The 12,770-nt window shown below is 38.9% G+C and overlaps 1 protein-coding gene across 1 annotated transcript in view; it reads left to right on the forward strand.

The window, feature by feature from the left end:
- Nucleotides 1–12,770, forward strand: part of ACAD9 (acyl-CoA dehydrogenase family member 9) — a 60,114-nt gene that overhangs the window by 7,532 nt on the left and 39,812 nt on the right. The window contains exons 3-7 of the mRNA XM_026656672.1: nucleotides 380–481; nucleotides 7,439–7,545; nucleotides 8,490–8,590; nucleotides 9,910–9,988; nucleotides 11,927–12,101. Of these exons, the coding sequence (XP_026512457.1) occupies nucleotides 380–481; nucleotides 7,439–7,545; nucleotides 8,490–8,590; nucleotides 9,910–9,988; nucleotides 11,927–12,101 (564 nt within the window). The remainder of the gene's footprint in view (nucleotides 1–379; nucleotides 482–7,438; nucleotides 7,546–8,489; nucleotides 8,591–9,909; nucleotides 9,989–11,926; nucleotides 12,102–12,770) is intronic.

Below are 12,770 nucleotides of genomic sequence, written 5' to 3' on the forward strand. Positions count from 1 at the left end.
AGCTAATAGGAGCAGTTTCTGTAAAATTAAATGGGTGAAGCATTTCTGCATCTGCTGGAGCATGAGTCGAAAGCTAGGGTGCTGGAACGTAGTCTGGTTTGCTGCTGAGTATGCTTTGAGATGCTAGAGGAGAATACTTCTTGTTGAGGGGGTGGGGGAAGGTGAGACACTCAGATTGCTCCTCTTTCCATTAGTCATATCCTGTTTTGCAGGTCTGTGCTCTCATGTTGATTATTGAGAATAGAGGTTCTGCTGCTATTAACTTGCATTAGTATGCCATGGTATTGAGAATGCTGCTGCAGCTTGCCTGCTTTGCACTGATTCAAATTCTCTTGCGGAGAGGTACGCTTGCTGTAACCTGTCATACTTCTACTTTCAGTGGACTCTAAAAAGATTGACCAAGATGCTAAAATCCCACCAGAAACTCTAAAGGGATTGAAGAACCTTGGGCTCTTTGGCATGCAGATTCCAGAGGAATATGGTGAGTAAAAAAAGATACTGAAAGTAGAACCAAACAATTTCTTCATCTTCCTTTCAGTACAGAATGCACCATAAGGCATCTCATGCCACTTCCCCCTGTTTTCAAGTCCTTGGCTGAAATGGAGAGGGCTTGGTGTTGCATGGGCATCTGTCTCACAGCACTTGCTCAAGATGCATAAAATTCTACTTGATTAAAAGAACTGGTTTACCAGACAAACTGTGGTGTCTGATGGAACTGTCCATATTGAAGCCACTACCTTAGACTCACTCAAGTAAGCAGTGAACCCATTTGTCCACTTTAAAAGCTTAATAGCTGTGATGAGACATAGTTGTATTTTCTCTATAACCATAATGGAAAAATGGGTCTTAAAGAGGGATTTGAAGGAGGACTGGATAGTGGCTTTAAAAACTAGTTTGGCCTAGGTATGTGGTGTATAAAGAGCAACCTGAACTACAATGCATTTGTTGCAGTGACTATAATAGTGCTGAATAAAGCTGGGAAGCAGACATAACTCAGAGTTCTTGTGCTTTAGTTAGTTTATATCTTCTTTTAACCATACTCTTGTGTGTTGATGCATGTAAGTTGACCCATTACTTATTTTTGTTTAATTTCTCATGAGTGCCACAGAGATGCAAATCGTATTTCTGCGAAGATCTGAGCACAGAATCCATTTGATCCCATTCCAAGACTAATACATAACACAAATAACTAAAAAGAAAATATGGAAGAGTTTTTTTGAATAATGAAATTGAGTCATGTTAGTCACTAGAATTCATAACAGGTTTAATTTTGTCTTAGAATATATTAAATTATCTACTGCTCTAGTAGTCTTAAAACCGCCTTTGTAATGCCAAATGTGTCTGAGTAACAGGAGAAGACCCATTTTTTGAAAAATCTGAAGTCTGTGCACAACTAATATTATCATCAGCCAATAGGTGTGTTTACATGCAGATAGCTAATTAGACACCATTTCTGTGTGGGGATCTCAGGCTTTTTCCAAACATCTTCTAGCTTTTTCTCTTTTACTTTTTTGTATGTAGTCTATATTGAAATATTTTAGTAGACATGCAATGCTGAGTGGGTTGGTGCACCAGGAGAAAATGCACTGAGATGTATCCATTTCACTATGATGCATCATATAACACTTTACATTAATCAAACTTATGACAATCCTTCTGTGAAAGAGAATCTGATCTAGCATAAGCCTCTGTTTGAGAGTTGCTGGTTCGTTCATGCTGTGTTTACAATCCTGTCTTCAACTTTGTAAAAACAAAGTTGTTCTGGCATAAGAATTTTTTGCAATCACTTCCTATGAAATGGGACGGACATGATTGCATTCTAAAAGTAGATTAGGAAAACTCAGTCCAGAGTTGTGAGGGAAAGATTGTCCGAGGGGTCCAATAAATCTTCAGAAGTCAGCCCCAGGATTTCAATTTCAGGTCAGTCCCATAAGTTTTTCTATGTAGCCAGAAGTGCCAGCAATCCTTCCAGTTCAAAAGATCTGCTATATCAACTAATGTCCAGTAGATCAATGAGTGGTGATCTGCTTTATGAGCCAGTGGCATAACGCAAAAGATGCCGCCTTGATGCTGACGGATATGACATATGAGCAGCGTATCTAATGATGAGCCTACCTCCTATCCCCGGAGGTCATTCATTATGAGACATTAATGGAAAGAGAAATCATGGCTCTGGGCCTCATTGGTGTATTTGCCAGGCTCACGAATATGAAAACAGTGAAGACATTGGAAACAGCTTTGGTATTTGAATCAGTTACATCCACAGTATGTAAAGTTAAGTCATGTACAGTTGTGGTTGGTAAGTTCATGTTTATTTGGATATGGATTTCAGTTGTACTTTTACTTTATAAAAATGTGACTTAAGTCTTGGTCTCTTAAAAAAATTGCATTTGGCATAACTTCTTGAATAATGTTAGTCCCAGGTGCAGCCAAAAAACAACACAAAAACCTGGGATTGAATTTCAAATAAACTAATATTTCAGCAAAAATACTCTTAAAATGTATGTTTCCTCAAACACAAATATGAACCTGGAAATTTCAAGTAAAAGATCCACGTTGCTTACTAACCGGACCTCTCCCTCCCCCCAATAAAATAAAAGCATCCAATTACAAAGTTAAGAGCACCAAAACAATCTGCTACAGTACCGCAAGGGCAGTGTTAATTCTTACATCTTCAACTCTAATCACAAATTAGGAGAAGGTACTGTGCTTGTGCAGCTTCCTAATGAAGTGTTGAAAATGTGAATTTGTGAACTATAAAAGGTGGTTTTGTAACTGGTTTAATAAATGTCTGAGACTAAATTATGCTTTTTCACTACATGCTCTTTCCATCTAATAGTCGTAACTGGATGATCTGTGCCTTGAATATGTGAAATTTTTAAACAGTGAGTAATATTCTGCTTAATCTGGAATTGTTAGTCTTTACTTTGACTCTGTATGGCTATAAGGAGGATGGAGGCTGAGCAACCTCTGTACAATTAAGAGTAAGATATTAAAGTTTTTGTGAAAATAACAGGAGTACTTGTGGCACCTTAGAGACTAACAAATTTATTAGAGCATAAGCTTTCGTGGGCTACAACCCACTTCTTCGGATGCAAAGTTTTTGTGGTCACTGATGAAGTGAACCTGTGATGGGTGAAGAAGGCGGTCAGTCATATGTTAAAGTAGCAATCAAGGTCAGAGTTAAGATTACTGGATGACCTATACTGTATATTTCATACTTTCAGGTACTTTGGTGGTTTTTGTAAAATAAAATCTTTACTTGGAATTTCCAGGCTTTCTAGCCTTTGCCTTTTTTACAACGCTATAATATTCTTCAAAGGTGTGCCTTGAGGTTGTAGTGTGTGGTTTGGTTTTTTTGTTGTTGGTTTGGTTTTTGTGTGTGACTTTTTCATCCTTAATTTCAGGGTAACAAATTTCTTTGTGTGGAATTCCCATAGACTTTTTTAATTGTTCAATGACAGGAGTATCTGTGCATCTTCCATGCAAGAATGGATCCCCCCCCCCGACCGCCTCTCACCTCCACATGTGGCTACCTCCTTCCATTCCTCATACTGGACCTCTTGTTCCCTGGGTGACTTTCCTTCTCTTCATAAACTTAGTTCATCTGTCATTCCTTTGAAGTGTGTGGGTAAAGCTGTTTTGGAGACAACTTTTTTTAAAAAGTTATGTGTATATTTGAAGAGAGAAAAAACTAGGCAAATCAATTTAAAAATCAACTTAGGGTTAAATTTTGAACTCATGTATTTCAAAAACTTCGATGCCTGACATTTTGCAGGAAATTTTCTTGTGAAATTTCATATCCGTTTATTTTGAGTTTGACCCTGGGATGATGTAGGTTTGAAAATCAGGCTTGTAACCGGAATTCAGCTTCAAAATTAACCTCTCCAAAACCTCCTTTGAGATAGACGAGACATCAAAGCTGGTAAACTGAAATTTGTTCTGGAAACATTTACAGAATAAAGCAATGATAAAAGCAGGTTGGCTAACACCTGCATTCTATTTAAGTCACTTTGGAAAGTATTGGAAGTTAGTTCTGTGCAACAAGGCATATGCTTAGGCAGACCTAATGGAATATTTGGATACTAATTAACTTTGTATTATAAAATAAATATTTGCTGCTTTCATGTCTCATTTATACAAAATAGTACTGTTGTCAATACCATGGACAAATCAGGATGCTTCTAATAGCAAGAATAGCCTGTTGTCCAGCAAGAACTCTTGCAGCCTCTTTTAAGTGAACGTAGCATTCTATTCCAGGCTGCACAAAAGGTGAAATCTTGGCCCTTTTGAAGTCAATGGGAATTTTGGCTTTTACTGCAGGGGGGCCAGGATTTCACCTTTTGTGCAGTCTGCAATAGAATGCTTTGCTCACTTGACTGTCGCTTTAGTTAAAACAATTGTATTTGGGACAAGGTGGTTAACACACAATCTTGATGATCTTCAAGCATAGTTTGTATTAATTCAGTTCAGGTGATATTTGGAAGTTTGCCAGTTAATGTCAGATGTTTGGCTTCTCTGGATTTTCATATATGTATCGTGCTGGGATAGCTTTTTCTGAAAAAATAAATGATGATCCACACAAACAGATTTCTTAAGAGCCTGACCATTAAGTTTGAATTGGGATGCACATGTATCACAATAGTGTTTAATTACATAACATTTCTCAAATGCACAATAATATACTTTTTTTTCTATAACTTTAGATACAAATATGTGGCATCTTGTAATATTTCTACCACTTAATTCTTACACTAATTTTGTGGCCCTAGAGGCCTCCAACTTTGATTTACATGATTTCTCTAAATTATGTGTTCTAATACGTTTTCCATAGCCACGTATGATAGTCTCTTGTCAACCAACAGTACTGATTTCATTAAGTGCAATTAACTGCAAAGCTAATGTCAATGCAAAATTACATGGCTTGTGGAAGGCAACAGATTTCTATTTGTTTAACATGTAATATGTCTCTAAGCATGATTTACCTGGGCTTGTCATCCAAATGACTTTGTTATACCAGACCAACATAGCCCAGGAAAGTAGTATTGTAAGACATTACTGTACACTTGTAAAATATTTTGTATTTGCTATGACATGTTCATGTAATTGGACTATATTGTAACTTGAAAGGGGGCGTAATTAAGGTTGTGCACGTGAACATGATTTTGGCATTTCCTGGTGTGAGCTTTTGACTTTGATGTAACCTTTATATTCTTAACAGACTTCTATGTAAGGAAGCTTCTATTTGTCTTTAAAAGAAAAAGAGGGAGGACAGGTGTAGAGGGACAACTTTAAAAAAAAAAAAAAAAAAAAGGAGCTTCATTCTCCCCTACTTGGAAATATATTGGTTTTCAAAAGGACAAATACATAAATAATCACATGTAAATTCTGCAACTCGGAACTGCTTGGCTAGGCACTGCACAAGGGAAAACTCTATCCCAGTGGTTCTTAACCAGGGGTCCGGGGCCCCCTGGGGGGGGGGGGCGCGTGCAGGTTTCAGGGGGTCCACCAAGCAAGGCCAGTGTTAGACTTGCTGGGGCCCAGGGCAGAAAGCTGAAGTCCTACCATATGGGGCTGAAGCCCACGGCCCTGGTCCCTTCCACTTGGGACTGAAGTCGAAGCCTGAGCAACTTAGCTTCCTGCTTGCTAACCCCTAGTGCTGGTCCTGGCTTTTATATGCAGAAAGCTAGTTGTTACGGCACAGGTGGGCCGTGGAGTTTTTTTATAGCATTGGGGGGGCCCTCGGGGAAAAGAGGTTGAGAAACCCTGCTCTATCCCACCTACCTTGGGTGGTCCACAGGCTAGCTGGCTCCTCCCATTCCTGCAACCCTTAGAAAAAGGGAGTGGGTATGGGGGTGGGGAAAGTGGCGGAGTCGAAATTGTAATTAGTATGGAGTATGTATTGAATGGGGAGGGAGAAGCAAGAAGCAATGAGTGAATGAAAGGGGTAGGAGTCAGAGACTGTTCATAGTTTTAAAGTTGAGCTTGTGATTGTACTTACTGGGTGCACAGGGGAAAAAGTGAATAGTATTCAGAGGTCTACCTGAATATTGTTTCCATTCTCCTTTGTCATCTTATGAAAAAACTGTTTGTTTTAATAGTAAGTTTGCAATTGGTTACATAAAACTAATACTTTTCTATAGCCCAAGGTATCAAAATTATGCATATGCAAGTGCTGGAAATACAAAGGAAAGATCTTTAACACGAGATACAATTATGTGTAATTTTTCCTTTACCTAACTCTCTTCTCAGCTCTTTATAAATAAACAGTATATGTACTTACAGCTCGAGGTCACAAAATGGAAACAAAGTTCATACCCCTGTGGCAAATTAGTTTCTGAACATATTTAATTTTCATGGTAGACATTCTTAAGATTTTTAACTCTTACCCTCATTTAATACCCATTTAGAAAAGTGTTTTGAGTTCAGTTTTCTATCAGTTTTGTCCTCTTCTTAATCTTTCTCTTCTCTTGTAAAGTGCAAGCCAACTTGGCTTTGCTTTTACTCTTCATGTTCTTGTCTTCTGTACCAGGTACAATGACATCAGCAGTCTTCTGAGACTAATGTTTGTTAAACTATACTCCCTCTGCTGGCTGTTTCTGCAGCTGTTGAGCAAAATGATCATACGTGAACAGTAGCTGGGTTTCTTAAAAACTGAGTGAAGAACTCTAAACCAAACTAGATATGTAGTATTAGATGAATGATCTTTCAAGTATAAATTTAATTTTTGTCCTAACACTCCTTTGACATAAAGAAGGAAATGCTGAGTATTCACTGGACTTTGTTTTCTAACATTCAGTGGACTGAATGATGCAAGTTCTAGATGGGTGTGTATGTGTGTGTGTGTGTGTGTGTGTGTGTGTGTATGTGTATGTGTATATATATATATATATATATATACACACACACTTCTACCTCGATATAACGCTGTCCTCGGGAGCCAAAAAAATCTAACCGCGTTATATCGAACTTGCTTTGATCCACCGGAGTGGAACACCCCCCCCCCCCCCCCCCCCCGCCCCCCTTTTCCGCGTTTTTTTCGAATTCGTCTTTTTTCGGGTCGCATTATATCGTGGGGGGGGGGTGTATACATACATATATAGTGTCAACTTCTCTGGGTAGAACTAAAATATGTATGCTTCCGCACCTGGAAATAAAAACAAACCATAAGCAATTTTAAAAAGTTAATTTGTTTCTTCTAAAATGTGTTCCTCCTAAATTGCTATAAATACAGTGTGGTGTTCACTTTGTGGGCAAACTATATGCTTCAGTTACAATTAATATACCGTTAAAGGCTTCCTCAGCATTCTTTGAGCCTTTAAGACACTATTTATGTTTTTGTTTTTCTATACTTCAAAGTATTTCTCTCTGTAGGGACAGCTCTTAAAGCAGTGACATGTATATGGACTGACAAAAGGAAAACATTTTTTCCCCCCAGGTGGACTTGGTCTTTCAAATACAATGTATGCACGTTTAGGAGAAATCATTTCTCTAGATGGCTCTGTTGCGGTTACTTTGGCAGCTCATCAAGCAATAGGGCTTAAGGTAACATTGGGTTATTATTTTATTTGTTGTACACAGCTTGTAGAGGCCAGATGATATGAACTTACATTCAAGTGTAGATTTGGAGGTGTTAACTTATTTTGATAACAAATAAATAACTACCACCTGTTCATAGTAAATCAGGGGCTGCATTTTGACTTCATACTGGCCTGCTGTAAATTTGTTTCAAGAGTTCTCCTCCCATACACTAATCTCCTTTAAGTGCTTTGAGATCTACTGATGAAAAGTACTATAAAAGGACAAAGTACTGTTTATTATTTTCTTCTTGTGTCCAGTCTGGGATATTTGGGGTTAACCCTTCCCACTGCCAGAGAGCAATCAACATTTTGTTGAGACTGCATCCTGACCTGGTACACACACAAAAAGCTCTTAATTTGTGTAAAAACATCTGATTGTAACTTGGTTTCCTTTTGATAAGAAGCCTTGCCTATAAAGATCTAAAGAAAAAGAAAATTCTTTTTATATTAAATGTTTTGGAAAACAAGTAGGTCACGCCTTGGTCTTTCCTTGATACCCTTTTTATTTATAGTACAGCAATGGCAATGAAAGTACCACATTGTCTAATGGAGTGGGCTACCTCTAGGACTAAGGGGCTAGTTCAGGTTCCATGCTCATGTAGTTATTGGTCTCTTTGAGCTGGACAATTAGGATTTCAGTTGTGATGGCAGGCTACTAGATACCCTGTCCAAAAGGAAGTGGTCTAATGCCAGCTCATTTCAGGCAGTTGATCAGCTATCTGATGATACCTTTATTAATTGGACATTAATATGTCAAACACAATTTCAGTCTATTAAATATATAATTAGATAAAATCATTAAGATTTTAACGTACAAATTTTCTGTATATTATGAACGAAATGTGTAAATGGTGCTTTACTTCTTGCACATCATATGTTGGTAAGTCTCTTATTCATTTCTTCGTCTAGGGAATCCTGATTGTTGGTACTGATGAGCAGAAAGCAAAGTATCTACCTAAATTGGCATCTGGGGAGCATATTGCAGCTTTTTGCCTTACAGAACCAGGAAGGTAACATTATTTTGTAACTAAAAATGTTTTGTTTTGTTTTTTTTTGATGACAGACATTAGTTTGGTTTGTTACAATAGTACCTACTTAAAATCTATTCTATTTTGTGTGTGACTTTAAGGCGGATGTTATCAATAAATGATATAGTAGAACTTTGGGAATGGAGGTTGTTCTGAAATGTATAACTCTGAACGAAATGTTACGGTTGTTCCTTCAAAAGTTTACAACTGAACATGACTTAATACAGCTTTGAAACTTTACTATGCAGAAGAAAAATGCTGCTTTTCACCATCTTAATTTAAATGAAACAAGCACAGAAACAGTTTCCTTACAGCCTCAAATCATTTTTAAACTTTCCCTTCATATTTTTTTAGTAGTTCACATTTAATACAGTACTGTATTGTACAGTATTGGCGTGTGTGTGTGTGTGTCTGTGCCTGCTGCCTGATTTCATACTTCCGGTACCAAATAAGGTGTGTGGTTGACTGGTCAGTTCGTAATTCTGAGGGTCTACTTTATTTCAAACTACATAATTCATCTTCTCCCATGGAGGTACACCTGTGGCTTCCAGGAAGTTACTGAATGGTTTTTTTTTTTTTGACTTAGGCTATGTTCATTGGCCCAAATCTTGCCATATCAGACACATTCATTTGTCAAGGGAACTGAATATGGTTTGAAGGACTCTATTGGCTGTGCAGGGAACATTCTGACACCATGAGCACTGAACTGGTTACTCTGAGCTTCTGTGAAATTGTTAGAGAAAAATTATGAAACTGTTTCTGTGCTTGTTTAAATTAAGATGGTGAAAAGCAGCATTTTTCTTCAATACCTGGCTCAGTTAACAGAAACAGTATTAAGAAACCTTTGGGCTTGTCTGTGTGGCAAACTGGGGTATGAATCTACCCTGCACTTCCTGCCATGGACAAGATGTGCAACAATATAGCATGAATTATGGGGAGCTGCTTCTGTGCTTCAAACCAGCTATGCATTGTGACTCTGGGTTTTTTCTCCTGCATTCCAGTACTTCAAAAATGTAGCAAAGCTAAGTCGCTTATCAAGGATGTAATTTCTAAAATATTCTAGCTGTTCCTAGTCAATGTGGCACCATACAGTATAAAATAAGTGAGACTCCAGAGAGAGCTCTCTTCAGAGGACTACACTTGAAGGTATATTTCTTCAGCAGCCATTGGATTTAGAAAGTTGCACTTTTATTTAGAAACTGAACTTGAGGCATCAGCGTTTGAAATTTTGAGCCTATATTTGTATCCCTTATAGTGTTTCTGGAAACTAAGCACATTTTAATGACTACTTTGGCTTCTAGTGGAAGTGATGCAGCATCCATCCAGACCAGAGCTACCATGAGTGAAGATGGGAAAAGCTTTTTACTAAATGGCTCAAAGGTATGTGACAAAGTTCTGTCCTTGACTCCATGGGTCCTGCATTTCCTGATGGATTTTGCTAGCCTCAGAGGCTCACTATGACCCTCCACATAGCCCTTCTCTCTCTAGAGGCAAGGGTCACAGTCTACTGAGCCATTTTCATCATAAGCCAGCAAGGAAGGTGAGGAGAAGCAGCCCTCCCTCGCACAGTCTCTGTTGTCTCCCAGTATCAGTGATTAATCGGGGAGGGGGGAGCCCGGGCCCGCCCTCTAGTCCGAGCTCCAGCCCAGGGACCCTAAAATTAGCAGCTATGGAAGCTGACTTTTTGGAAATAGGACGTGTACAATTCCCTGGGCCACTTGCCCACAGCAGCCCCCACTCAATATATTCTTCACAATTACCTCAGGGCCTCCTTCCTTGCACCTGATATAGATTTGTACTGCTTCATTCCTCCAACAGCGCGGCTCCCTCCTATAGCTCCTGACACCCACACCTCACTGACTAACTGGGAGGCTTTTTAACTAGTTCCAGCCAGTCCTTGATTGGCTTCAGGTGTCCCAATCAATCTAGCTATCTCCACTGCCTTCTAGAAGAATCTTAATTGGCCCCAGGTGTCTTGATTAACCTGGAGCAACTGCCATTTGGTTACCATGGTACCAGGGATTTGTTTAGCCTGGGGCTAACATACCTGTTCCTCACTACTTTACTCTAGCCATCTGGCTTTGCCCCATCACAGGTATTTATCCATAGAATGATGAATTGAAATATTTATTTTTAGTATGAGTTTCATAGGAAGCATTCCTACGTCATGGAGCATTGTTGGTCATCTTGTTCTCCCAAATGATAACTTAACTTGGCAGCTTCCTTTGACTTCTGAGGATCCCAAGCTAATAAAGAACAGTGTCAAAAAGACAGTTTGTTCAGTCTTGAGGCCAAAAGAAATTACTACTCAGAGAATAACCTTTGCTAATCCTTGGTAAAAAGGTTAAGGCGGTCTCACTCTGTGAACATGCTTTTCTTCTCTGCATTTCCCCATCCTATTTCCTGCTTTATTCCGAGAGTCTGCCCCTCTCTGTGCACACTCAGGTGAGGAGGAAACCTGAAATCTTTTTTTTTTTTTTTTTTTTCCAGCTCTCTTCCTTCTCTGGCCAAGGTTTTGTTGAATACTTTAAAGGAAATATTAACTCTGACTTGGAAGTAGAGTTGGTCAGGCCACTTTTTTGGCTAAATTATGAATGCTGTTTCATCCAAGCCAAAACGTTTGGTGAGACACATTGGTTTTGATGAAGTTTTGATGTATGAAAATTTTGGTGGTTAGGGCACTGGGCTGGCATGTGGAAGACTCAGGTTGAACTCCCTGTTCTGCCTGATTCAGAACAGTTTTTTATCCCAGATCATTCTGAAACAAATAGGTTCAAGGCCCTGCTCCAGTGTCACAGTTTCAGAGTTAACTTCACCCTCGACACTCCACCCTTTTAGCCTCCTTGAGGGCATTCATTTCACATTTCAGGCTTCCTATCCATCACCTCTCTTGGGTGGAGGTGATGTCTCCCACTCCAGACCAAGGGTTTAAGCTTGCACTCCTTTTGCACTTCACTGTGATTTCCCCAACAGTCCAGACTGGGGTCAAATACCTGTGATTTGTTCTCAGGGGGTACTACAGTGTACACCAGTTACCAACCAGCCTTCACAAAGCAAAGTATCCTTGTTCCTAGGGCAAAAGCATTAGAGAAAACATATTCCCCCCCCCCCCCCCCAAAAAAATTGACATCCTCTGGTCAGCTCTTCTTGGAAGTATAACCTTGCCGTAGTCACAAAGCCAGTGCAAGAGCAGAGATTAAAACTTGACGGAATGAGTCAGTCCTGTGCTGAGACAGCTTCTGTTATGAAATAATACAGCATTGTATCTATCACAGCACAGCTAACGTACTTTTTTCTTTTCCCCACCTCCTCTCCCAGATCTGGATATCCAATGGTGGCCTGGCAGACATTTTCACTGTGTTTGCAAGGACTGAGATTGTTGATAAAGATGGTGCAAAAAAAGACAAAATTACTGCCTTCGTTGTAGAAAGAGCCTTTGGTGGAGTCACTAATGGGAAGCCAGAAGATAAACTGGGTATTCGAGGATCTAATAGTAAGAAACATTTAAATTCAATTTTTTCATAGAAGTGTTTCAAAATTCATGTATTTATCAGAATCAACAAGCAAATCCATTTTGGATGGATAATACACTGTATTCCAGTTGGATTGTGGTTCCTATTAAACATCCGTCTCAGTTTTCTGCAGACACAGTTCAAAGTGCACTTTCACAAACATAAAAATCCATTTTAAGTAATTACCTTCTCATCTGCTAATTGTCATCCATTTCCAAACCTCTCATCTTGCCATGGAAATTCCCCTTTGTGTGCTGCACTGAGAAGATTCAGTAATAAGCAGCATTACTATGATACAGCAGCACTGGGAGCTGGTTTCTCTTCGTTCTATTTATTGGTAGATCTTATTCTTCACCATCAGTCATTCAGTTGTCTGTATTCTTTCAGTCTGTCTTCCAGTTCCAGACAAGACTGTAGTTCTCCCCAGTCATGCTGTACAAGTTAGCGATATTAGTATTTGTACATTTCATAAATTAAAATGCCAACTCCCATCTTTCTTTCCCTTAACTTATTTGGCAAAGTGTATTTCATTCTGTTGTGTTGTATTGAGAAAAATCCAACTCCTAGTAGAGAAAGAGTAAGTTAAACTCTGAATATTGCTATATCTTTTAACAGTATTTCTCAAAAGTTTTCTGAAATAATTGAATGCT

This window comes from Terrapene carolina, unplaced genomic scaffold (assembly GCF_002925995.2).
Source record: "Terrapene carolina triunguis isolate 2854851 unplaced genomic scaffold, T_m_triunguis-2.0 Scaffold232, whole genome shotgun sequence".
In the NCBI taxonomy this organism is placed as follows: Eukaryota; Metazoa; Chordata; order Testudines; family Emydidae; genus Terrapene; species Terrapene triunguis.